Below are 26,957 nucleotides of genomic sequence, written 5' to 3'. Positions count from 1 at the left end.
AGGCGCAGAGGAGTGTAGTGGCTCGCCCCAAGTCACCCTGCTGACAATTGGCAGGGGTGGGATTCGAACCCATGACCTTCCAAGCGCTTAGTACGGTGCTCTGCACGCAGAAAGCGCTCAATAAATAGGATTGAATGAATCCTCCCCGTTTTCCAGCGGCGCAGAGGAGTGAAGTGGCTCGCCCCGAGTCACCCGGCTGCCAATTGGCGGAGGCGGGATTTGAACCCATGACCTGTGACTCCAAGGTCGCCCCAAGTCACCCGGGTGACAATTGGCGGAGGCGGGATTCGAACCCGCGACCTCCCAGGCGCTTAGTACGGTGCTCTGCACGCAGAAAGCGCTCGATAAATACGACTGAATGAATCCTCCTCGTTTCCCATAGGCGCAGAGGAGTGAAGTGGCTGACCCCGAGTCACCCGGGTGATAATTGGTGGAGGCGGGATTCGAACCCGCGACCTCCCAATCGCTTCTGCGCACGGAAGGCGCTCAATAAATACGCCTGAATGAACCCTCCCCGTTCTCCAGCGGCGCAGAGGAGTGAAGCGGGTGGCCCCGAGGGAGCCGGCTGGCAGTGGGCGGGGGCGGGATTCGAACCCGTGACCTCTGACGCCAGAGCTGGGGCGCTCAGCACAGAGCCCCGCCCCCTGGACTCCGGGCCACGGAGCGAGGAGCCCCCGGAGCCCCGGACCCCCCGGACCGGACCGCCCTCCCTCCCTCCGTCCGTCCGTCCGTCCGGTCCGGGCCGGGCCGCGATCCGGTCCGGCCCATGTCCCGCCGCGGCCGCCAGGCGGGGACGGAGCGGAGGAGCCGGAGCCGGGATCGGGATCGGGATCGGAGGCGCCGGGAGCCCGGCCTGCAGCCGCAGCAGTTGCAGCAGCAGGAGGAGGAGGAGGAGGAGCAGGAGGAGGAGGAGGAGGAGGAGGAAGAGGAGGAGCGGCGGCGGCGGCGTTGGCGCGGAGAGCAGAAGAGGCGGCGCCGGGCGGCGCAGCAGCAGCAGCTGCAGCAGCAGCTCCGGCACCTGGAGTCCTTGTGAGACCCGCCACCGCCCCCCCCATCCCCCTCCGCACCCAAACCTCACGCTGTCTCTCTCCCTCCCTCCGTCCTCCCTCTGTCTGTCTCTCTCCACCTCCCGCTCTGTCCCCGTCCCTCTCTGTGTCTCCTCCCTCCCTCCCTCTCTCTCTCTCGGTCTCTCTCCACTTCCCTCTCTCTCTCTGTCTCTCTCCACCTCCCTCTCTGTCCCCCTCCCTCTCTCTGTCTCTCCTCCCTCCCTCTCTCTGTCTCTCTCCACCTCCCTCCCTCTCTCTGTCTCTCCTCCCTCCCTTTCTGTCTCTCTCCACCTCCCTCCCTCCCTCTGTCTCTCTCCACCTCCCTCTCTGTCCCCATCCCTCTCTGCCTCTCTTCCCTCCCTCTTTCTGTCTCCCCTCTTTCTGTCCCCCCTCTTTCTGTCTCCCCTTTCTGTCTCCCCTCTCTCTGTCTCTCTCCACCTCCCTCTCTACCCCTCCTCCCTCCCTCTCTCTGTCTCTCTCCACCTCCCTTCCTCTCTCTGTCGCTCTCCACCTCCCTCTCTGCCCCCCTCCTTCTCTGCCTCTCTTCCCTCTCTCTTTCTGTCTCCCCTCTCCCTCTGTCTCTCTCCCCCTCCCTCTCTGTCCCCCTCCCTCTCTGCCTCTCCTCCCTCCCTCTTTCTGCCTCTCCTCCCTCCCTCTTTCTGCCTCTCCTCCCTCCCTCTTTCTGTCTCTCCTCCCTCCCTCTCTCTGCCTCTCCTCCCTCCCTCTTTCTGTCTCCCCTCCCTCTCTGTCTCTCTCCACCTCCCTCTCTGTCCCCCTCCCTCTCTGCCTCCCCTCCCTCTCTGTCTCTCTCCACCTCCCTCTCTGTCCCCCTCCCTCTCTGCCTCTCCTCCCTCTCTGCCTCTCCTCCCTCTCTGTCTCTCTCCCCCTCCCTCTCTGTCCCCCTCCCTCTCTGCCTCTCCTCCCTCCCTCTCTCTGCCTCTCCTCCCTCCCTCTTTCTGTCTCACCTCCCTCTCTGTCTCTCTCCACCTTCCTCTGTCCCCGTCCCCCTCTGCCTCTCCTCCTCCCTCTTTCTGTCTCCCCTCCCTCTTTCTGTTTCCCCTCCCTCCCTCTGTCTCTCTCCACCTCCCTTTCTCTGTCGCCCTCCATCCCTGTCTCCCCCCTCCCACTCCTTATCTCTCAATAATAATAAGAATGATGGTATTTGTTAAGCGCTTACTATGTGCAAAGCACTGTTCTAAGCGCTGGGGAGCCCATGTGGGGCTCACAGCCTTCATCCCCATTTTACAGATGAGGGAACTGAGGCCCAGAGAAATTAAGTGACTTGCCCAAAGTCACACAGCTGACAAGTGGCGGAGCTGGGAGCGGAGCTCTCACCCCCCTCTCTGTCTCTCTCTCCCCCTCCCTGTCTCCCCCCCGCATGTGTCTCCCTCATCCCTCCGTCTCCCCCAAATCTCTCTTTCCCTGTCTCTCCCCTCTCTCTGCCTCTCTCCCCCGTCTTTCTCTCTCTCTCCCTTTCTGTTCCCCCAACCTGTCTCTCCCTTCCATCTCTCTCTCCCCCCATCTGTCTCCCCTATCTCTGTTTCCCTCCCTCTCTCTCCATCTCTCTGTCTCCTTCCCCTGTCTCTCTCCCCCTTCTCTCTGCCTCCCCATCTCTCTGTTTCTGTCTCTCCCTGCCATCTGTCTCCCCCGTCTCCTTCTCTCTCTTCCCTCCCTCTCTCTCCATCTCTCTGTCTCCCCCTCCCTCTGTCTCTCTCCCCTTCTCTCTGCCTCCCCATCTCTCTGTTTCTCTCTCTTCCTTCTCTCTTTGTCTCCCCATCTCTGTCTCTCCCCCATCCCCTCCTTCTCTCTCTCTCTCTCTCTGTCTCTCTTCCCTCCCCCTCCCTCTCTCTCTCTCTCCCCCACCTCTCTGTTTTTCTCTCTCTTTTCCTCCTCCCTCTCTCTGTCTCTCCATGTCCCTGTCTCCCAGGCCCACCCCCGGGAGGAGGTGGCGGGTGGTGGGTCCCCGTTGGTCCAGGAGAGCTCTGGCAAGCAGGCTGGCAGGGGGAGAGGGGTCAGGGCTTTGGGCCTGAGGACCAGGACCGCATCGGGTTGGCGAGCCCCGTGTGGAGCAGGGCCTGTGTCCCATCTAAGGAGCTTCCATCTGCCCTCAAATTTAGCACAGTGCTTGACGCATTACGAAGCGCTTAACACATTCCTAAGTGAAGGTGGGCGAAAACGCCCCATTAATCAGTCACTAGTATTGAGAACCCAAAAGCACTGCCCTAAGCTCTTGGAAGAGTTACAGTAGAGTTGGTGAGCCGTGAGCCCCGCTCTCAAGGGGTTTACAATATCAGGGGAGGGAGACTTTAAAATAAATTACAAGTAAGGAGAGCAGTGGGGGGAAACAGCGCTTAACAAGTACTATTATTCTCTAGGACGGTAAGCTAGTTGTGGACAGGGAATGTGTCTCCTGTGTGACCTTGGGTAAGTCACTTTACTTGTCTGTGCCTCAGTACACGGGCTTGGGAGTCGGAGGACCCGGGTTCTCATCCTGACTCTGCCACTTGTCTGCTGTGTCACCCATTGAGCAAGTCGCTTAACTTCTCTGGGCCTCATTTCTCTCATCTGCAAAATGGGTGTCCTATTGGATCTCTTCTTGGATGGCCTTCTGTCACCTCAGGCTTAACATGTCCAAAACAGAACTCCTCATCTTCCCTCCCAAACCCTGTCCGCCCCCTGACTTTCCCATCACCGTAGACGGCACCCCCATCCTTCCTTTCATTCATTCATTCGTTCATATTTATTGAGGGCTTACTGGGAAATCCACCCTCTCCTCTCCATCCAGACCGCTACCATGTTAATACAGTCACTCATCCTATCCCACCTTGATCAGCCTCCTTTCCGACCTCCAAGTCCTGCCTCTCCCCACTCCAGTCCCTACTTCACTCCGCTGTCCAGATCATCTTTCTACAGAAACGTTCAGGACATGTCAACCCCCTCCTTAAAAATCTCCAGTGGTTGCCTATCCAATCAATCAATTGTATTTATTGAGCGCTTACTGTGTGCAGAGCACTGTATTAAGCGCTTCAGACTTCTTATCTTTGGTTTTAAAGCATTCCATCACCTCGCCCCCTCCTACCTCACCTTGCTTCTCTCCTTCTATCACCCGGCCCACACACTTTGCTCCTCTGGTGCTAACCTTCTCACTGTGCCTCGATCTCCCCGTCCCGCCGTTGACCCCCGGCCCACGTCCTGCCTCTGGCCTGAAATGCCCTCCCTCCTCAAAACCACCAGGCAGTTACTCTCCCCCCATTCTTGAAGGCACATCTCCTCCAAGAGGCCTTCCCAGACTCAAACCCGCTTTTCCTCAACTCCCACTCCCTTCTGCGTCACCCTGACTTGCTGCCTTTGCTCTTCCCCCCTCTCCCCGCCCCACAGCACTTATGTATAGTTCTGTAATTTTATTTATTTATATTGATGTCTGTTTATCTTGTATTGATGTCTTCCTCCCCCTTCTAGACTGTTAGCTCATTGTGGGCAGGGATTGTCTCTTCTTATTGCTGTACTGTACTTTCCCAAGCACTTAGTACAGTGCTCTGCACACAGTAAGGGCTCAATAAATACGATTGAATGAATGCTCTGCACACAGTAAGTGCTTAATAAGTATGATTGAATGAATGCAGAGCACTGTATAAAGTGCTTGGGAGGGTACAATACAACAATAAACAGACACATTTCCTGCCCACAACAAGCTTACAGTCTAAGGGTTGGGGAGGAGGGGGAACTGTCTCACAAGCCTGTAACCTGGATGTTATCCTTGAGTCCTGCCTCTCATTCATTCATTCATTCAGTCGTATTTATTGAGCGCTTACTGTGTGCAGAGCACTGGACTAAGCGCTTGGGAAGTGCCAGTTATTCAATCCATCACTAAATCCTGTCGGTTCCACCTTCGGAACATTGCTAAAATCCTCCCTTTCCTCTCCGTCCAACCTGCTACCGTGTTAATGTATCCACCCCAGCTCTTAGTACAGCATCTGGCACACAGTAAGTACTCAACAAACACCATCATTATTACGTATCCTCTCCCGCCTTGGTTTTGTATCAGCCTCCTTGCTGACCCCCCAGCTTCTTGACTCTCCCCTCTCCAGCACATATTTCGCTCTCTTGCCCGGGTCATTTTTCTGCCGAAATGTTCGGGCCCTATTTCCCTACTCCCCAAGAAGTTCCAGTGGTATCCCATCCACCTCCGCATCAAACAGAAACTCCTCACCATTGGCTTTAAAGCACTCCATCACCTTCCCCCTTCTACCTCGCCGTGCTACTTTCCAACTGCAACCCAGCCCGCACGGTTTGCTCCTCTAATGCCAACCTTCTCACTATGCCTCGATCTCGCCTATCGCACCGCTCACCCCTTGCTCAGGTTCTGCCCCTGCTTCTGCCTCCTCAAATCTGACAGACAACGACTGTTATTATTTATTATTTATTGATATTAATGTCTGTCTCCCCCCCTCTAGACTGTATGCTCATTGTGGGCAGGGAATGTGTCAGTTTTTTGCTGTATTGTACTCTCCCAGTTGCTTAGTACAGTGCTGTGCACACATTTTTATTGATAAAAATATTTATATATTATATTATAATATATTATATTAAATACTCATATTTATTGAGCGCTTACTGTGTGCAGAGCACTGTACTAACCGCTTGGGAAGTTGTTCCCCCTCCTACTTAAACCAGGAGCCCCTTGTGGGACCTCATCATCTTGTATTTATCCCATCACTTAGTAGAGTGGGTGGCACATAGTGCTTAAGTCAGTTCAATTCAGTAGTATTTATGGAGTACTTACCGTGTGCAGAGCACTGTATTAAGCGCTTGGGAGAGTACAAAATAACAATAAACAGACACGGTCCCTGTTCACATACCACAGTTATCATTATGGTTGTAAAGATCGATCAATCAGTAGTATTTATTGAGGGCTTGCTATGTGCAGAGCACTGTATTAAGCGCTTGGGAGAGTACAAAATAATAAACAGACATGGTCTCTGTCCACATACCACGGTTATCATTATGGTTATAAAGATCGATCAATCAGTAGTATTTTTTGAGGGCTTGCTATTTGCAGAGCACTGTATTAAGCGCTTGGGAGAGTACAAAATAATAAACAGACACGGTCTCTGTCCACATACCACAGTTATTATGGTTATAAAGATCGATCAATCAGCAGTATTTATTGAGGGCTTGCTATGTGCAGAGCACTGTATTAAGCGCTTGGGAGAGTACAAAATAATAAACAGACACAGTCCCTGTCCACTTACCACAGTTATTATTATGGTTATAAAAATCAATCAATCAGTAGTATTATTGAGGGCTTGCTATGTGCAGAGTACTGTATTAAGTGCTTGGGAGAGTACAAAACAATAAACAGACACAGTCCCTGTCCACTTACCACAGTTATTATTATGGTTATAAAAATCAATCAGTCAGTAGTATTTATTGAGGGCTTGCTATTTGCAGAGCACTGTATTAAGCGCTTGGGAGAGTACAAAATAGTAAACAGACATGGTCTCTGTCCATATACCACAGTTATCATTATGGTTATAAAGATGGATCAATCTGTAGTATTTTTTGAGGGCTTGCTATGTGCAGAGCACTGTATTAAGCGCTTGGGAGAGTACAAAATAACAATAAACAGACACAGTCCCTGTCCACATACCACAGTTATCATTATGGTTATAAAAATCGATCAATCAGTAGTATTTATTGAGGGCTTGCTATGTGCAGAGTACTGTATTAAGTGCTTGGGAGAGTACAAAATAATAAACAGACACAGTCCCTGTCCACTTACCACAGTTATCATTATGGTTATAAAAATCGATCAATCAGTAGTATTTATTGAGGGCTTGCTATGTGCAGAGCACTGTATTAAGCGCTTGGGAGAGTACAAAATAATAAACAGACACAGTCCCTGTCCACTTACCACAGTTATTATTATGGTTATAAAAATTGATCAATCAGTAGTATTTATTGAGGGCTTGCTATTTGCAGAGCACTGTAGTAAGCGCTTGGGAGAGTACAAAATAACAATAAACAGACACAGTCCCTGTCCACTTACCACAGTTATTATTATGGTTATAAAAATCAATCAATCAGTAGTATTTATTGAGGGCTTGCTATGTGCAGAGCACTGTAGTAAGCGCTGGGGAGAGTACAAAATAACAATAAACAGACACAGTCCCTGTCCACTTACCACAGTTATCATTATGGTTATAAAAATCGATCAATCAGTAGTATTTATTGAGGGCTTGCTATTTGCAGAGCACTGTAGTAAGCGCTGGAGAGAGTACAATAGAATTGGTAAACATGTCATAACAAGCTACAGTCTAGAGGGACAGATCTGTCCACAAATACTGTGCGGTCAGCAGCAAAGCGCTTAGGGGGCACGGCAGAGGGAATGCAACATCAGCGTTGAACGCCCTGCAGTCATTTCTTCCCTTGGGCCAGTCCTCACTGGGATGTGAGCCCACTGTTGGGCAGGGACTGTCTCTATATGTTGCCAATTTGTACTTCCCAAGCGCTTAGTACAGTGCTCTGCACACAGTAAGTGCTCAATAAATACGATTGATGATGATGATGATGATGATGATGGAGACAGGACCTCAGAAGCTTTATCCTTGGCTGCCCTCAAACTTTTACCCTGCAGCCTCTTAATCTGGTCATGGGCTGCTCTAGCCGCCTCTCATGGTGCCAGACATTAGCCAGGTTTTGTTCTGGCCGCCGCGGTGCCTTGCCCAAGGTGATTGTGATTGTCCCGATCCCATCCCACAGAGCCAGATCTCAGCCTTTTCATCATCATCGTCATCAGTCGTATTTATTGAGCGCTTACTGTGTGCAGAGTACTGTACTAAGCGCTTGGGAAGTACAAGTTGGCAGCATATAGAGACAGTCCCTACCCAACAGTGGGCTCACAGTCTAAAAGTCTTCTCCCAGTCAGACCCAGTTTACCACTTCCACGTGGCTGGAGACGTGTGGGACACGAAGCGGTGACCTAATAATCGAAATAATAATTGTGGTATTCATTACCCCCTTCCCCTCCCCACAGCACTTGTATATATATTTGTACAGATTTATTACTCTATTTTACTTGTACATATTTACTACTCATTTGTGCATATAGCTGTAATTCTATTCTGACGGTTTTGACATCCATCTACAAGTTTTGTTTTGTTATCTGTCTCCCCCTTCTAGACTCTGAGCCCGTTGTTGGGTAGGGACCGTCTCTGTATGTTGCCGACTTGTACTTCCCAAGCGCTTAGTACAGTGCTCTGCATGTAGTAAGCGCTCAGTGAATACGATTGAATGAATGAAGGAATGAATTAAGAACTATGTTCCAGCCATTCTACCGAGCTCTGGGTTAAGTACGTGAAGGGCACATCTGACAAAGTTCCTGTCCCGCATGGGGCTCACAGTCTGAGTAGGAGGGAGAACAGTACTGAATCCCCTTTTTACAGATGAGGAGACAAAAACACATAAAAGTTAAATGACATGCTCAAGGTGACAGAGCTGGCAAATATTGCAGAGCACCACGATTAGAACCCCATCTGTAAAATGGGGATGGAGACGATGAGCCCCAGGTGGGACGGGGACCGTGTCCAACCCGATTTGCTCGTATCCACCTCAGCGCTTAGTACGGTGCCTGACGCATAATAAGCACTTAACAGCTATCATCATAATAATTATTATGATCATCTTTGTTGATGCTCAGGAGCTCCTTGAATTGGAAGTATTTCCCAGTGGATCATTAAAATCCATATTAAAATTCCACCTCCCCCAAGAGGTCTTCCTCCCCCCCGCCGCTCCCTCTTCTTGCTTCACATATGTACTTGTATCTGACCCCTTGAATCACTTGATAGTTACCCCACCCTCTACGCACAGAACTTCTGTTCATATCCGTATTTAATTCATTGAGGTTATTGTCTCTCTCCCCTTCTACACCGTAGATTCCTTGGGGGCGAGGAACACATCTATCAACGGTTTTATTGTACTCTCCTAAGTGCTTAGTACAATGCTGCGCACACAGTAAGCGCTCTGATTGATTGGATCAGAGCTGTATCCTGACTCCAACCTCCGAGCCCTCATCGTGTCGCACGTGACGACAAAGATCAGACTTTTGTAAAGCTCTAGGCTTCTCCGCTGCTCGGTGACCTGGGCTGCCGATGAAGGTACAGTGAGCTTCTCGAGCATTTTCACGTTCGAGAATTCAAGTTCAGACAGCAGGCCAAGAGACGGACCATCCCGTGAGCGCTGTTGATTAATGAGCGTTGAGTATCGGTGTTCTTTGCCGCTCAACGCTGCTGGGCGGTTCACGTGAAATGAATGAATGAAATTGGGTGTGGACAAACGTGGAGGCCAGAATGGACACGTGAAAGACATTGCCCAGTAAAACCTAGGTAATTGGATAAATTCTCCAGACTGCTACACAAAGGACTCCTTTGTAAGCGAAGTCACCTTCCCCGTCCCAGTTGGTTCCGTGGTTTTCCTTTTAAAAAGCGCCTGCCAAATTTGTAGTCGTCTTCCCACCCGGAAGCCGTTATTCTATGCCAACCAATCAGTCAGTGGTATTTACTGACTGTGTGTGCAGAGCGCTGTAGTAAGCGCTTGGGAAACTCCAGTCCAACAGATTGGTAGATGTGATCTCTGTCCACAGAAAGCTTAAAGTCTTCATCCCCGGGTATCAGTTCTTCAGTCAGTCAGTGGTATTTACCATTCAGTTCACGTCTTCCCACTCCTCGGGAACCTCCCGGGGTTGCCCATCTACCTCTTCATCAAACAGAGAGGCCTTACTCAATGTTGACTGTTCCCCTTCTACCTCTCCCTACTGATTTCCTACTGTAAATCAGTTGCTCTTTGAGCTCCAACTTCCCGTACCTCGATCTCGTCTATCTGGCTGCTCACCCCCTGCCCACGTCCTCCTTCTTTTCTAGAACTCCCTTCTCCTTCATATACGACAGACCACCATTCTCCCTGCCTTCAAAGCCTTATTAAAATCATATGTCTTCCAAGAAGCCCTCCCCTCCCCGCTAAGCCCTCGTTTCTTCCACTCCCACTTTCTTCCGAGTTGCCTATGCGCTTGGATCTCTACCCTTTGAGCACTTCATGTTCACCTGACCTTCAGCCCCACAGCATTTATGTATGTAGCCATAATTTATTTACTTTAATGTCTGTCTCTCCCTCTGGACTGTAAGCTCCGGATGGGCAGGGATCATGTCTGCACGCTCTTTTCTATCGTACTCTCCCCAGCACTTAGCTCAGAGGTCTGCATAAGCGCTTGATAAATATCACTGACTGATTTACTGATTGAGCATCTACTGTGCTCAAAGTACTGTACTAAGATCTTGGAAGAGAACATCAGAAGCAAAAAACATAATAATTATGGTATTCGTTAAGCGCTTACTGTGGGCCAAGCACTGTTTTAAACATTGGGATAGATACAAGCTAATCAGGTTGTCCCACGTGGGACTCACAGTCTTAATCCCCATTTTCCAGATGAGGTAACTGAGGCACAGAGAAGTTAAGGTCACAAGTGGAGGAGCTGGGATTAGAACCCACATCCTCTAACTCCCAAGCCCGGGCCCTTTCCACTGAGCCACGCTGCTTCTCAACACATGGTTTCTGTCCTCAAGGGGCTTGCAATCTAAGGAAGGGGAGGAGCATTCCAAAATGTTTTATAAATAGAGGCCACAATAGGCGACACAAGTAAGGCAGGATTCATTCACTCATTCAGTCGCATTTACTGAGCACTTAGTGTGTGCAGAGCACTGTACTAAGTGCTTGAAAAGTACAATTCGGCAACAGGTAGAGACAATCCCTACCCAACAACGGGCTCACAGTCTCGAAGGGTGAGACAGACAACGAAACAAAATGAACTAGCAGGATGAATAATGGAATATACCTTATACATATACATTGGTTATACATAGATACGTAAGTAGTGAGGATGTGTTTTGTGTATTAGCTATAAAGGTGGTTGGTGAGTTGACAAAACTTGGGATGTTGGAATCCGACCCTTCCTATCCATCCGAACTGCTACCACGCTAATCCTAGCACTTATCCAAGGCTTATTCTGCCTTGATTACTGTATCAGCCTTCTGGCTGACCTCCCTGCCTCCTGTCTCCCCCCGAGTCCAGTCCATATTTCACTCTTCTGCCCAGATCATCTTGTAAATAAAAAAAAACGTTCCGCCATGTCTTCCAACTCCTCAAAACCCTCCAATGGCTGCTTATCCATCAAGTAGACACTGGTTTTAAGGCACTCAGTCAGCTCACCGCCTCCTGCCCCTCTTACTCATCTTCTACCATGCGGCTCACACACTTCGCCTCTATAATGCAGACCTACTCGCCGTACTTCAATTTCATTCAATAGTATTTATTGAACCCTTACTGTACTAAGCGCTTACCCGTGCTCATCGCTTCCCGCGCCATTCCTATCCCTTAGACCACCGCTCTCCCAGTCTTCAAAGCTGTACTAAATTTTTTATATATGTGGCTCTGTACCCCTTAAGTACTTTGTTACATCACTTCCAGCCCCGCGACGCTTAAGTACCTATCAGTCATTCAGTGGTGTTTATTGAGCACTGTGTGCAGCATACTGTACTAAGTGCTTGGGAGAGTACAATATTAACAAAATTAGACACAGTCCCTGCCCATAGAAAGCTCTATAGAGAATATAGAGAACAGAGTAGAGAAGCAGCGTGGCTCAGGGGAAAGAGCCCGGGCTTGGGAGTCAGAGGTCATGGGTTCTAATCCCACCTCCGCCGCTTGTCAGCTGTGTGACCCTGGGCAAGTCACTTAACTTCTCTGTGCTTCGGTTTCCTCATCTATAAAATGGGGGTTAAGATTGTGAGCCCCACATGGGACAACCTGATCACCTTGTATCCTCCCCAGCGCTTAGAACAGCGCTTTGCATATAGCGCTTAACAAATACCAAAATTATTATTATTATATCCTTATACGTGGTTGCTTCCCCTCATCGATAATTTATTTTAATAGCTGCCTGCCTCACCCACTAGATTGTAAATTCCTTGAGAGCGGGGATTTTATCTGCCAACTCTACTGTATTCTACCCTTCCAAGCGCTTAGTAGAGTGCTCAGCACACAAAGCTCAATACATTTCATTGATTCGATTGAAGACTTCTTAGAGGAGCTGGGCTTTTAGAAGGGCTCTGAAGGTGGGGCAAGCAGTCATCTGGGGGATTTGAAGTTGGGAGGACGTTTCAGGCTGGGGAAACAACGAACAAAAGGCACTGGAAAGCAGAGTGGTCTAGTGGAAAGAACACAGGCTTGGGAGTCAGGAGACCTGGGTTCTAATTCCGGCTCTGCCACATACTGCTCTGTGACCTTGTCCGGGCTTCAGTTTCCGCATCTGTAAAATGGGGATTAAATATCCGTTCTTCCTCCCCCGTAGCCCGTGAGCCCCCATGTGATTGTATTTACCCAAGCACTTAGTAAGCGCTTAACAAATACCATTATTATTATTATTATTATTATTATTATTATTAGATGAGAAGGTCTGTGTGGGGGGCGCTTTCCGCTCCTCCTGCCGATGGTTCTGATTTTGTCAGGAAAGCCGCTGGCAAATATTTGTAGCCGTAGCACAGAAGCGAAGGAAGCGAAGGGTGGAGGTGGTCCAGGGCTGGCCGTTGGTGGTGGGCAACTGACAGCAGAGCGAAACAACCAACCCACTGTTAGCTGTTTTAAACCAACCCGGCCGAGCTCCCCGCGAGGTGCCCCTTGGTTCTGACGCCGTGGGATTTGGTGAATAGCAATTTCGTGTTTGCTCTGCTAAAGCCCGCCGTGATTTTGCAGGCCGCGGTCCGGTCCCTTTCCCGCAACTTTCCAGACTGAAAAGTCTTGATAGTTCCAGTCTGTCCTGTCGGAGCTGCTCCAGACACTCTGACTCTGTGACGAACACTGTACTACATGCTAGGGTCAAAACGGCCAGGTTTTCTGTCCCACAACGGGCTCGCAGTCTGTCCCTCTGATAGCATTTCAAATCTCCAAGCTATTATTATTATTTTGGTATTTGTTAAACTCTCACTCTGCGTCAAGCACTGGTCCAGGCACTGGGGTAGAAGCAAGTTAATCAGGTTGGACTTAGTCCCTTTAATCAGGTTGGACTTAGTCCCTGTCCCACATGACGTTCACAGTTTTAAGTAGGAGGGAGAAAAGGTATTGAATCCCCATTTTACAGATGAGGAAACTGAGGCACAGAGAAACTAAATGACTTGCCTAAGGTCACACAGCAACCAGTTGGCAGACGTGGGGTTATAACCCAGGTCGTCTGACCTCCGGCCCGTGCTCTTACCCCTAGGCCGTGCTGCTTCTCCACCTCCATTATGCCCCTGAAATTTTTGATGATCTTGTATTTACCCCAGCGCTTAGAACAGTGCTTGGCACATAGTAAGCACTTAACAAGTACCGTCATTATTATTATTCAGCAGCCAGAACTGCGTGCAGCTTTTCAGGTGCAGATGTTCTTCGCTGTCCACGTAGGGCGGAAAACTCTGCCTTTTGGTTTTTTCGATACTCAGTTTTTTTATTGGCTGCAGCGCATTAGACCAGTTCGAGCTCTTTCCTGACTTACAGACCGGTAATTCAGAGTCTCTTGTAGTTTGGGATTATTTTTCCCTAGATGTCTTGCTTTGCACATGCTCTCACCGAAGCAGGCAATTTATTGTGCTCACTCAGCGGGATGAGATGACCCTGCAGTTTCCTCCCATCGGCACCCGAAAGGCCTGAATGCCACCTACACACCGGTCGATTTCATGACACACTCCTCCTTCCAGATATGTTTTGAAAATGTCCAACAAAACAAGCTCCACCACCGATCTCCGCGTGACCCCTCTCTTTTAGCCTTCTCCATCCTGAAATGGGGCGGTTTGTCTCCTATCCTTAATCAGTTTTTTGAACTCGGCACACTATTTAGAAAACTTTTGCCTAGGAAGCGTGTCAGAGGTCTTTTGAAACTATAAATTTTGTCCCCTGGCTCCCCTCCAACTATCAGTTTATCAACTCCTTCAAAAAATTATAAGACTGGAGAGGCGGAATTTCTCCTTACAAAAACCATGTTTTCTTTCATCTAGTAGGTTTTGTATGTGAAGGTGCTCACTTACCTAAACTGGAGAAATCGTATCAATTTTCCAGGTTTAGAAATGACTTTCCCGTTTTATAATCCTCAGGGTCACTTCTGGATCCCTTATATGTGCGAGTTAGTTTTAAGTTCAGTGGTTATTTGTATTGATGTTACATGGAGGTTTTTAACGTGGGAGGCTTCAAAGTCCTTTTGAGTATCCAGTCATCATGTCAGACACTGGGAAGTGATATTGGGAGACTAGCGCTAATAATTATTATTATGGTTTTTTTACATACTATGCGCCAAGCACTGTCGTAAGCGCTGGGGTAGATACACGATAATAAGGTAATACAGGGTTCGTAGTCTAAACGGGGTGAGGAGAGCAGAGATTGAATCCCCATTTTGCCAGTGAGGAAAGTGAGGCGAAAAGAAATTAAACGTCTTGACCACGGTCACCCGACAGGTGAGCGGTGAAGCCGGGATTAGAACCCAGGACCCCAAACCCCCAAGCCAGTGTTCTTTCCACTTGGCCACACTGCTTCTCCAGTGCCCTATCACTTTGAGGCAAATCAGTCAACCGGTAGGTTTTATTGAGTGCCTGTTGTGTGCTTGGGAGAGTACAAAAGAGTTAATGCAGATCAGGGAGTATTTTCTATTCTCTCCTGCTTTAGTTGCTGCAGTTTTGGGCTCCTTCAGAATCAGCCAGTCAATCAGTGGTATTTATTGAGCGCTTACTATGTGAGGGACACTGTACTAAGCACCTGGGAGAGTACGATAGGATGTACGGATTTCCAGACATGACCTATTGCTTCCTTCTGCGTTTCTTGTCACGTTTTTCCCTGACGGCTCTGGACGTTTGGGAGTACAGTTCTGGTGAATTAGAGGGGACTGAGACAGAAGACTGTGAGCCCGTTGTTGGATAGGAATTGACTATATTTGTTGCCAAATTGTACTTTCCAAGCGCTTAGTACAGTGCTCTGCACACCGTAAGCGCTCAGTAAATGCAGCTGAATGAATGAATGAATGGAATTAGACGTGTTCCCTACCCATAACGAGCTTACAGTCTGGAGAAAGATGACATGGCTGAATTTTGAGTATTTTGGGGGAAGTGTGAGAGAAGGACGGTTGGTGGTGAAGGGGAGGTTCCTAATTTGGGATGTTTCAAAGGGAAAAGCTTGGAGCCCGGAGGGTCAGGTTTCTTCCTTTTTTTTTCTCTACATGTTGCCGATTTGTACTTCCCAAGCACTTAGTGCTCTGCACACAGTAAGTGCTCAGTAAATACGATCAAGTGAACAGGGGGAGGGGAACTTAAGAGCTCTGACAATTTCCCCATCTGATTCTGACAGAACCATCAATCCCAAAGTATTTTTGGAGCACTTACTCTGTGTGAACCCACTGTTGGGTAGGGACTGTCTCTATATGTTGCCAACTTGTACTTCCCAAGCGCTTAGTACAGTGCTCTGCACACAGTAAGCGCTCAATAAATACGATTGATTGATTGATTGATTGCAGAGCACTGTACTATGTGTTTAGGAGGGGGCAGTTGAGCTAGTAGACAAGACACAGCTCCTCCTCCTGACAGTAAGCTCCTTCTGGGCAGGGAACTTGTCATCCAGATCTGTTGGATTGTACTCCCCGAAGTGCTTGGTGCAGTGCTCTGCACAGGGTAAGCACTCAGTAAATACGATTAATTGATCCCTGCCTTCAAGAGGTTTACAGCCTAAAGGAGGAAGAGCTCTTAATTTACATTCAGTTTAATCACCGTGGTTGGAATTTGAGCCACTTTCTCTGACCTGTCCGCTCCAAAAGACCGATTTGAGAGTGAGAATCTCCTCAACATTTTCCCCGGGAAAAACTAAACTAAAAACTATCGAGCTTCTCAGCTATTTGCTTTCATCTTCACAGTTGTCAATGCCTCCTATCCCCCTAGATGGTTCCCCACTTCTGGTACAGCCGGAGAATCTTTTATTTTTAGCTCTGGCATCCCCTTGCAAATTCTCTTCAAGACTTCCCCTGTTCTCATGGAGGAGAGTTCAGATTGGGAAAGAATGACCTCTTCCCTCTGACCTCCTTTATCTTGCCGGTAAGCCACAGTGAGCTTCTGTTTGGCCGCCTAGTTTTGGTTCAGTGACGTACGATGGTGGTTTGCAGATCCACCAATAAGCTCCAGCAGGACCATTTGCTCAATTTCTTCCTAAATAGTCGCTCTCGTTATCCCAGCGCCTTTCCTAAAATTTAGCGTCTTTGGGCTGTTCGAGCTTTCACCCCCACAAGAGAGGTAACTTTCATCGTTCGGTGCCTCTCGCCATTCAAAATGAAATTCCCAATTTACCTTGGTTAACCAATGAAAATGTAAGACTCACAGGCAGTAGTTGAGCATTATTTCTCTAATTTTTAAAACAGGGAGCTCTTTTCTTCATTCATAAAGTCGGTTGGGAAAAAGCACATTTTAGGGAATCCAGTTTCACACTACAGTCTTTAAAAGATTTGGTCATTTTGAGGATAAGCTACATATTTTGTAGAAATTTGGAGCAGACTTTGGCTGGGTGGGGGAGATTTTTACAGCTTTCTTGGCGCTTAATAGGAAAAGCTTACAAAACGTCGTCTCTTGGTCCCTCTAAATGATATGTGGCATTCCATTTCAAGCCAAGGAGGATATTCTCAGCAGATGGGCCACGTATTCTTCCTAAATGCCTTGCAGGTTTCTGCACAGTGGTCATGTCATTGGTTTTAGTAAATAAATATTTGAAGCATCTCTCTTGGAAGAGCAGGGAGCCACATCTTCAACCAGCTTCACGTTCAGGCCCAGGGCAAGGATCCAGTCTCTTCCAGCTCTCCCGCTGATCCCCCGGGAAGCCTTAGAGAGCCGGGCCCCGCTTCACTCGCCATCCCCCCGACCACGGGGGACTACAGTCACAGGGCAGTGGCCACCTCTACATCTCGATCTAGATGGTGTCCTGACCGTTCTCCTCCTGACCGCGGTTGCTTTCCCTGTACCTTCTCTAGCTCTGTGCTGGATTTTAATCAATCAGTCATATTTATTGAGTGCTTACCGCGTGCAGAACGCTGTACTGAGCGCTTGGGAGAGTACAACAGCGTTGGGTTTCTAAGAGGAAGTGTCCAGAATAATAATAACTGTGGTATTTGTAAAGCGCCTTCTGTGTGCCAGGTACTCTGCTAAACACCGGGGTGGATACCAGCAAATCGGGTTGGACGCAGTCCCTTGCCCGTGTGGGGCTCCCAGTCTCAATCCCCATTTTACAGATGAGGTAACCGAGGCACAGAGAAGTGAAGTGGCTTGCCCGAGGTCACACAGCAGACAAGTGGCAGAGCTGGGATTCAAACCCACACTATTCCAGGATGGAGCTACCCAGGGTTTACTCTAAGGGTGTAGTTATAGAGCGTCTTTTCTACGTACAGTAGTTTCGCTTAGGATGCAAGTTTTATCCACTCGCTTGTCCCTTTTTGTCAAAAACCCTCAAGCCCACCGTCACCGCTTACCCTGCTTCTGTTACCTCAGTCTGAAATGGTGGAGGCTCCTTGGAGGGGCAGGGCGAGGACTGTCTATGATTTGGGGGACTCTTCCAGCTTCCCGTTAAGTGCTATCTGAAGAGACACTGACAAGCGTGAGGACTTTTTTCTATTGGATTTCTTTGCTGTTATGCTGTCACCGTTGTGTAGTAAAAAAAAAAAATTGAGACAAAATGGCCAAACGCTTAGCATTTCACAGCCAACAGTGTTTCAACACTGCAAAATAAAGTGTGTGACATTTTGTGTTAATTTTAAACTTGGATCTCAGAGTAGGAATTTCAGAGACAGTTTCAGCAGTTGGAATAGAAGTCGCCCCAGGACGTTCCTGGGAGACCCAAAGACGTTAACGGATCTTTTCTCCGGTTCTGGCTTAGAGAACGGAGTTGCCAAATGTTTTTGACTGTGGAGAGGGGTCCAGGGACGTCCTTCCGGATTCACTGTTTTCTCCCCCTACCCCGCCAGGGTCAGAAAACAGGGGTAACGGGTCACCCGTGGTCGACCCAGAGTTTCCACTAAAAACCAACTTTCCTGGATTGGGAACATAATTATCCCTTTTGACTGAGACCGCTAACTATTCCCTGGAAGGCCTGTTTGTGCCTTAGGCTCGGATTTGAAGTGGAAAATCAACCGGGCTCCTGGGACGTGCCGCGTATTGATCAACGGTTTTGGTTTTCTCTCCTTTTTTATTTTTCAGTTATGAAAAACCCCCTCCAGGACTCATCAAGGTGAGTGATTTGTATTTCTAAATTGGGATTTAGAAAACCGCTCCTCTTTAGGCGGATCGATGTAGTTGATAACATTTCACCTAAACGATTACATTGACTCCTCCCATTGAGTAGTTTTTGTCAGTATGTATTTCCCCACTGTCCACCCTCACAATGTTGGCATGCGCAAAGCAGCTTCCTGCTTTCACCTGCTTTGGCGGGAGATTTCGTTCTGTTTTGGTCCCGTTTCCCAGCTGCTTCTTGCCCATCCCTCCCCCCAGAAGGAATATTTGACTCACCGGGGGGGAACGATCTCTCCCGAATGCTGCGACATCAAACACCGAATTGGCTTCATTGGGTTGTTCCCGAGCTCCCGCCTCGACTGTTCAGGGAAGAGGAACGTGAGGTCATAAGTGAAAGACATACCATGTCGGGTCACGGATCGACAGACGTTCCCAGTTAAAGACCAAAACATCCCATTTTTGACACTTCTTCGCTAGTGGGAAGCAATTGGGTGGTTTATGATGTAACTGAGCCTGAGGGGAAGTTCACGGTTCTAAAGCCCGCCACCCTTTAGGAGTTGCTCTTTTGGTGATTCCGAAAAGCCTTGCTTGGACCGTGCAGTCCGTCAAGGACAGAGCACTTCATCTAGGCAAGCCAGACTGTTCCCTTGAAGCATTTCCTCGTTTGCAGAAGTAGTGGCGTGATTCTAGCTGTAATCCCTCCAGCTTCCCTACTTTTCTGCCATTCCCTTTAGGTACAGTTGCTCTCCCTTTGTAGCAGTGTTGAAGTTGGCAACGAGGTTTACTTTGGCCGAACAGCCCACCCGAACAGGGTAGAACACATAGCTGGAATGTATTTTTCCGTAGCGCGTGGGAGAAAGAGGGAGAAGCCGGTGGTGCTTGTTGCCTTTGTTGACAAAGTGTTTTCTTTGTGTAGGAAGATGAGACCAAGCCAGAAGACTGTATTCCCGATGTCCCAGGCAACGAACACGCCCGAGAATTTCTCGCTCATGCTCCCACTAAAGGGCTGTGGATGCCCTTGGGAAAAGAAGTCAAGGTTATGCAGTGTAAGTGGAAAAGATCATTCAGAATCTAATGCTGGAGTCCGGGCAGTGCTGGCCTTTTGGCAGGGGGGTCTCCCTGGGTATCCATAGCCCGTGGGGCTCGTTGTCTTAGGACAGACATTTGGCCTGGGCCTGTCTTCAGTGGTGGATTTCCCAGTGGCATTGAAGCGACTACTGTGTACTGTACTCAGCACTGGAGTAGATGCGGGATGATCCGTTCGGACACAATCCCATTCCCACAGTGGGTTCTCAATCTAAGGGGAAGCGAACAGTAGGGATTTAATCCCCATTCGCCCATGAGAGAGCTGAGGCACATGTAGGTGTTCAGTAAATCGAGACAGCAGTGTGGCCTGGTGGTTAAAGCTTGGACCCTGGGAGTCAGAGGGCATGGGTTCTGATCCCTTCTCTGCCAGTTGTCTGCCGTGTGACCTTGGGCAAGTGTGCTTCGGTTACCTCATCTGTAAAATGGGGGTTGAGACTGGGAGCCCCATGTTGGACGTGGACTGTGTCGGTCAGTGGTATTTACTGAGCGCTTACTGTGTGCAGGGCACAGTACTGAGCGCTTGGGAGAGTACAGTATAACAACCCGTCCAACCTGATTAGCTCGTATCTCTCCCAGTGCTTAGTACAGTGCCTGGCACGGAGCAGCGTGGCTCAGTGGAAAGAGCACGGGCTTTGGAGTCAGAGGTCCAGTTGTCAGCTGTGTGACTTTGGGCAAGTCATTTAACTTCTCTGTGCCTCAGTTACCTCATCTGTAAAATGGGGATTAAGACCGTGAGCCCACCGGGGGACAACCTGATCACCTTGTAACCTCCCCAGCGCTTAAAAAATGCTTTGCACATAGTAAGCGCTTAATAAATGCCATTATTATTATTAACAAATACCGTAAAATAAATTGTTGATTGATAGCCCCGAGGCTGGAGTGGCTAATTTGGTTGGTGGGGAGGGCCCAGGATAATGATGTATTAATAACCCATGGTCCCTGTATGTATTTTATTCGTTCATTCACTTGTATTTATTGAGCGCTTATTTGTGCAGAGCACTGTACTAAGCGCTTGGGAAAGTATCAGTTGTCATTTCTGCCCTAAGTTACTCTGGCAGAAGATGAGCCAACCCGGGATGAGCTAACCCCAGTGACGGTGGACTGCTTAATGCCGTAATCCACCATGCGCTCAGTAAATACTACGGTAAGAGCGATAAAAACTAAAGTATCGTGGCTTGGGAGTCGGAGGTCCTGGGTTCTAATTTCATCTCTGCCACTTGCCTGCCGAGCCCCCATTTGTTGAGGGGGGAAGGTTGCTTTTTGGGTACAGTGGATTCCGGCCTCTTCCTCCATCGGGGCTGTGTGTTGATGATGATGCTTTTTTACGACGTGCGTAATGTAGAAGGCAAACCACCACGCCTGACAGATGCGGGGCCTACGCTTTTAAGACTGAATCGTGCTTCATAAACCTTCACCGTGTGCTTCCTTTCAGGCTGGCGATGTAAACAGTACGGGCACAGGACGGGAGACAAAGAATGCCCGTTCTTCATTAAAGGCAATCAGAAGTTAGAACAGTTTCGTGTGGTAAGGCTAATCACCCATGCCAGTTTCCCGTGGAGGGCTGTAGGGCGGTGGAAGGTGGGAGAGGAGCTTTGCTGGGAAAGTTTTAGGGGTCTCCAGCTGATGCCGGGGCTGGGGGGTGTCCCCAAATACCACTCTTTCCATGGGTCAGACCCATCGGGCAGCCATGCATCTAAGGGCCGGCGGGGGTTTCCGAACTTCAACCCGATGCTTGTCCCCAAACCTTTACTCCCTTCCTCTTCCACTAAGGTGAGGTGGAAGGTCGATAGAGCGCCCTAGACCCCCATTTGGGATTGGAGTTTACAAAACCGTGAAGGGTGTGGACAGGACACACACAGTAACAGTACCAGGGAACCTGGAAGGCGATGAATTCGTTCAGTCGTATTTATTGAGTGCAGAGCACTGTACTCAGCGCTTGGGAGAGCGTAGTACAACAATAAAGACACATTCTGTGCCCACAGTGAGCTTACAGTCTAGAGCTGGGGGGGAGACGGACGTTAATATAAATAAGTAAATTGCAGATATTTACAACAGTGCTGTGGGGCTGGGGTGGGGGGAAGAGCAGAGGGAGCAAGTCAGGGTGACACAGAAGGGAGTGGGAGAAGGGGAAAGGGGCTTAGTCAGGGAAGGCCTCTCGGAGGAGATGGGCCTTCAATAAGGCTTTGAAGGGAGGGAGAGTCATTGTCCGTCAGATAATGAATTGAACACAAACCCTTTTTCACAGTGGGAGGGGTGAGCTCTCAGGACTCTCTGCCGCTAACTTCAGCTTCACCATTAAGCATGCCCGTGGGGGCAGGTCTGAACCTCCCCGTTCTCCCATTTCCTCATCTGTAAAATGGGGAGAAGCTCCCTGCTCATCCCGTGGGATCGGGACTCGGTCTGATCGGATGATCTTGCATCTACTCCATCGCTCAATACGGTGGCCGGCACGCGGTACGTCCTTAGTAAATACCATAATAATAGTAATGAGGAAGCAGCGCAACTGAATCTATCCATTTGTCCAGTAAGAAATTTGGCTAGACCTAGGGATGTGTGGTGCTAGTGGGTTTCAAAAGGGGAAATAAACGGGAAAGGTAGGGATGAGGTTGGGTGTCCAGGAGGGTAAGCATACCACGGTTTCTTCAAGTGTCCTGGACACAGGAGTCCGGGAGTGGAAAGTCGTGGCGTGGCTCATAATCTGATGGTCCTTTTTCGTAAAACATTTTGAAATGGCAGAAACAACCGCTAGATTTTCGAGGAGCTTTTTGTAGGCGGAACCAGTTCCGTCTAGAGCCTGTGTCTACGCAGGGCTTGGAGCACCCTGTTCCTACTCTGTATTTCATCATCATCATCAATCGTATTTATTGAGCGCTTACTGTGGGCAGAACACTGTACTAAGCGCTTGGTAAGTACAAGTTGGCAACATATAGAGACAGTCCCTACCCAACAAATAATGACAAAAATAACATCCGTGCTATGTGTTAAGCGCTTATTGCGTGCTAAGCACTCTGCTAAGCACTGGGGTGGATACCAGCTAAGCAAGTAGGGCATGATCTCTCCCTGTCGCGAACCCGCGTAGGAGGGAGGAAAGGCTTTGAATTTCCATTTTACCGCGGAGGAAGCCGAGGCCCAGAGCAGTTAAGTGACTTGCCCCCAGTCCCACGACAACAGACTAGATTAGAACCCAGGCCCGCGCTCGCTGGCTCACTCCCTCTCAAATTCACCTGCCTCGCTTTGACCTCCTATAGCTCCTGGAGGCTGACAACAGAAAGAGAACAATAATAATAATAATGGTATTTGTTAAGCTCTTGCTATGTGCAAAGCACTGTTCTAAGCACTGGGGAGGTTACAAGGTGATCAGGTTGTCCCGAGGGGGGCTCACAGTTTTTATCCCCATTTTACAGATGAGGGAACTGAGGCACAGGGAAGTTAAGCGACTTGCCGAAAGTCACACAGCTGACAGGTGGCGGAGGCGGAATTTGAACCCATGACCTCTGACTCCAAAGCCCGGGCTCTTTCCACTGAGCCATGCTGCTTCGTGCCATTGGAAAACCTTAACAGCTGCAATCCCCTGCGGGATTCCTCCGGAGCCTGCCCACCCCACGAGGCACCCTGGGCGGTTGGTTTTCCAGTTAGAAACCTCCGCCACCAATGGCCTAGCCCGAGCCGCCATGCCCCTCTTCCGAATGCTTCGCCCCACCTTCCCCCGTCCTCTGTGGCAAGTTTTGGGAGGCCACTACACGAACGAGCAGGGCGGCAAAGATTCATTTCCCCTATCAGTGAAATTTCCTCGTCTGTAATTTATTTACCGTCTCTGCCTCTAGACTGTAAGTTCCTTGTCATGTCAGCCACCTCTATGGCACTGGACTCTCCAAGTGATAATAATTGTGGTATTTGTTAATCAATCGTATTTACTGAGCACTTACTATGTGCAGAGCACTGTACTAAGCGCTTGGGAAGTACAAATTGGCAATATATGGAGACAGTCCCTACCCAACAGTGGGCTCACAGTCTAAAAGACTGTTAAGCGCTTACTTTGTTAAGCGCTTACTATGTGCCAGGCACTGTTCTAAGCGCTGGGGTAGATATAGGATAGTCACCCCTTGTCCCGCGTGGGGATCACAGTCTTAATCCCCATTTTAAAGATGACGAAATTGAGACCCAGTGAAGTGACGTGCCCAAGGTCACACGGCAGACAAGGGGCAGAGCTGGAACTAGAACCCAGGTCCTTCCGACTCCCAAGCCAGGGCTCTTTCCACTGGGTCACGTTGCTTCTCTGTGTTGTGCCCGCAATCAATCCGTCAGTGGTATTTATTGAGCACTTACTGTGTGCAGAGCACTGACCTAAGCGCTTGGGAAAATACGTCATGGAGTCGGTAGACCCTCTCCCTTTCCCCAGGGAGCCAAGGCAGTAAGTGCTCAATAAATACCATGGGTTGATGGCGTGCCGCCTCCCTCTCATCTGCTCTACCCAGGTTATTACTTGCGGTGGACACAGCCTTAGCCTTAACCGATGGGTTTATTCTTTTCACCGTCGCGTGATGTTTCAGAGGATCGGCACTAAAGGTGATTTCCAGGTTTCCGAACCGCCCTGGGATCGGGGACCCTCCCACAAGGAGGACATATGTAACCCTTAGAAAAGAGCATTCCGGAGAACTCGTCATGCTCACGTATCCTTCAGCCGTGGAAAACTCAAAGCTGCCACACGTACTTTCCCCACAGTCCTGTCTCCCCTACCCCCCTAGATACTAACCAGATCTTCCCCTTCTCCGAAGGCCCACGAAGACCCCATGTATGACATCATCCGGGAGAATAAGCGCCACGAGAAGGATGTGAGGTGAGATGGTTTCCCCCACCCCGGAACTCAGGTGAGGTGGATGCCCTCCATTAGGAACTATCAAACTGTAAGAGTTTGAGACGAAGGCAGCCACTGAGTGTGGGCTCCTTAAAAGAGAAGTCCTTCACCGTAAGCCCGATGCAGTTCACAGGCCGGCTAAATAAACCTTTAAGGGATGAAATTGTCCGGCCTATAGCTAGTCACCTGCCCTGTCCCCGTTTCACAGTAGCAGCAGTTGGCATCCAGGCCCGGGAGCGGCCCCGGTGTCCGATAACTCACTTATCGTCGTCCGTAGTTATTGAGCATCTACTGGGTGCTTGGGAGCACACGGTAAAAACACAAGATGTGGTCCCTGCCCTTGAGGAGCTCTCGGGCAGATGGGGGAAGAGGGACTAGTGGGAACAAGCGCAAAAAGAGATACAGCCGAGAGCAGCCACAGGAAACCGAAAGCGAGTGAATAGCTGTTGGCTGGTCGTGAGGTATCGGTCCCCGATAGTAGCCGGCCAGCGGACGGGTTTGACGACAAAGAGTTACGGGTGTGAGGGCAGTGGTGGCAAAGGACACCCCACAACTTCATCGCTTACCAAATCCACGGGCTAGAGACGGGCTCACCACAGTCCTCTTTCCAGCCGGGGCCCCGGAGCCCCGCGGGTTTGGGTAGAATGGGGCCGTATCGCTGGAGAGGGACCCGTCAGAGCAGCCCGCCCTGGGCCGGGCGGCCGCTCGGCCTGGACGCGCTGGATTTGGGATTTTCGTTCAGGATTCCCGGAGAGCGAGCTTCGCCTCCAGCCAGTTGTCGCGTGTGTGAGCTGACGGTCTGGTGGTTTGTTCCCCGGGGCGCCGGGGAGCTGTTTTAACGAGAGGGCTGTACCCCTACCTCATTCCCTCGCCCTCTCCGCCCCGCCCTGCGTGGTGTGGAGTCCGGTGCGGTCCCTGGGCCGGACCCGATGGGTGACCCCTGACCTCAGGGAAGGTGGAGAGATGATCCCAGGCCGTTAAGGAGGGCTCTGAAGGGGCGGCCGGTGAGCGATGTCGGAGCCACAGAACCATCTACCGCCCTCATCGTCATCACTAACTTCGGATGGGGCGTCTGCTGTGGGCAGGCCACTGTGGGCAGAGGACTGACTGGCATATCCTGCATGCAGAGCACAGCATAGGGCGCTCTTGTGCGCAGGCCTTGTTGCGCCGAGCAATTGGAAACAGACCGTAGAAGACTTTCGGGAATGTGTGTTTAATAATCCTCAAGAACAGACTTCCTGGGGGAAACGTCCTCCAAGGCTTGGGCTAGTCTGCCGAGAGGGTAAAGTTAAATTTGGGGTCAAAACGGCCACCCTAGCACCAATGAATCAAGAGGCGCTTGGATGTTGCTGTTACCAGGCCTGGGTTTGGTTGAGGGCCTTCTGCTAACCAGTCCATCATCGTTTACCGAGTCGCTTACTGTGTGCAGAGCACTGTGCTAAGCGCTTGGGAGAGCACAATGCAGTAGAGTTGGTAGACACATTCCCTGCCCACCAGGACAGTGCTCGTGTGTTGTAGGATTCAGCAGTTGAAGCAGTTGCTGGAGGATTCCACTTCGGAAGAAGACGGCAGCAGCAGTAGCAGCCACCAAAGCTCCAGTTCCTCAGAAGGTAAGGAGAGGCACAAGAAGAAGAAGAAGGAGAAGCACAGGAAGAAAAAGAAGGAAAAAAAGAAGAGAAAGAAAAGGAAACACAAATCCGCTAAATCCAACGAGAGCTCGGACTGAAAAGCGCGCCATCGCTCACCTCGTCCCGGTTCCGGGAGGTCAGGTCGGAGCCAAAACACAGACACTGGCCAGAGGGCCTAACGAGAAGGGCGGCGGTGGACGAAGAAATGGGTCCGCTGGATGCCTTGTTAAATGTCACGCGATCTGTAACTCAGCAAGCCCGACGGCAACCGCGTCGTCCTCCCTGTCCGCAGCCCGAGACCACCGTGCCCACGGGGGCGGAGGGGTACAGGCCCTGAGGGACCTAGTCCTGGGGTGCCCTTGAAGGAAGGCCTGGGCCCTGCAGCAGGGCCTGCGTTGTTCTAGACCTAAGGCACCGCTCGCGGGGTCCGCTTTTGAGATTCGGGGCTCGCGGAATAAAGCAGAAAATGACTGACTCTTCTGAGAGCGAGTAATCCTTCCAAGGGTCAGGGGTGTGTTCGGAGAGCCGGGGGCCGGAGCCGCGGGGAGCTTCGTTCAGTCATTCAATCATATTTATTGGGCGCTTACTAAGCGCTTGAGAAGTATAGTTCAGCAACATAGAGACGGTCCCTACCCAACAACAGGCTCACAGACAAGAAGGGGGACGACGTCCTCTCATTCCGGACCACGTCGGGGTGGTCGAATTCAAGTGGGAGTGGAATCAAATGGCCAGAAGGTCTGCCTGCCCCATGACTTTAACCAAAAATTGCCCAACCCAGTGGACTTGTAGCCCCCTCCCATCCACCCGGCACGCTGTGCAGTCCTGAGCCCGGGAGAGTGGGTCCAGAGTCCCGGGCTTTGAGGGTCAACTTCCTCCCAAGGGAGCTAACTGATCGCCTTGACTGGGTCGGGGTATGTGCCTGCAGTAATAATAATAATAATGATGGTATTTGTTAAGCGCTTACTATGTGCAAAGCACCGTTCTAAGCGCTGGGGAGGTTACAAGGTGATCAGGTTGT

At 50.0% G+C, this 26,957-nt stretch overlaps 1 protein-coding gene across 1 annotated transcript; it reads left to right on the top strand.

The window, feature by feature from the left end:
* The first annotated feature begins 942 nt into the window (after window positions 1–942).
* On the top strand, window positions 943–26,408 carry RP9 (RP9 pre-mRNA splicing factor). The gene is made up of 6 exons (XM_038742352.1): window positions 943–1,029; window positions 18,338–18,368; window positions 19,287–19,416; window positions 20,889–20,980; window positions 24,232–24,293; window positions 25,830–26,408. Exons 3-6 carry the CDS (start codon window positions 19,383–19,385, stop codon window positions 26,035–26,037), a joined length of 396 nt encoding a protein of 131 aa, XP_038598280.1. The 5' UTR covers window positions 943–1,029; window positions 18,338–18,368; window positions 19,287–19,382; the 3' UTR covers window positions 26,038–26,408.
* The last annotated feature ends 549 nt before the right edge of the window (window positions 26,409–26,957 follow it).

The sequence above is a fragment of the Tachyglossus aculeatus genome, chromosome 2 (genome assembly GCF_015852505.1).
Source record: "Tachyglossus aculeatus isolate mTacAcu1 chromosome 2, mTacAcu1.pri, whole genome shotgun sequence".
Lineage (NCBI taxonomy): Eukaryota > Metazoa > Chordata > Mammalia > Monotremata > Tachyglossidae > Tachyglossus > Tachyglossus aculeatus.
Note: the sequence above shows the minus strand (reverse complement) of the source record. Positions and strands in the feature narration are given on the sequence as shown.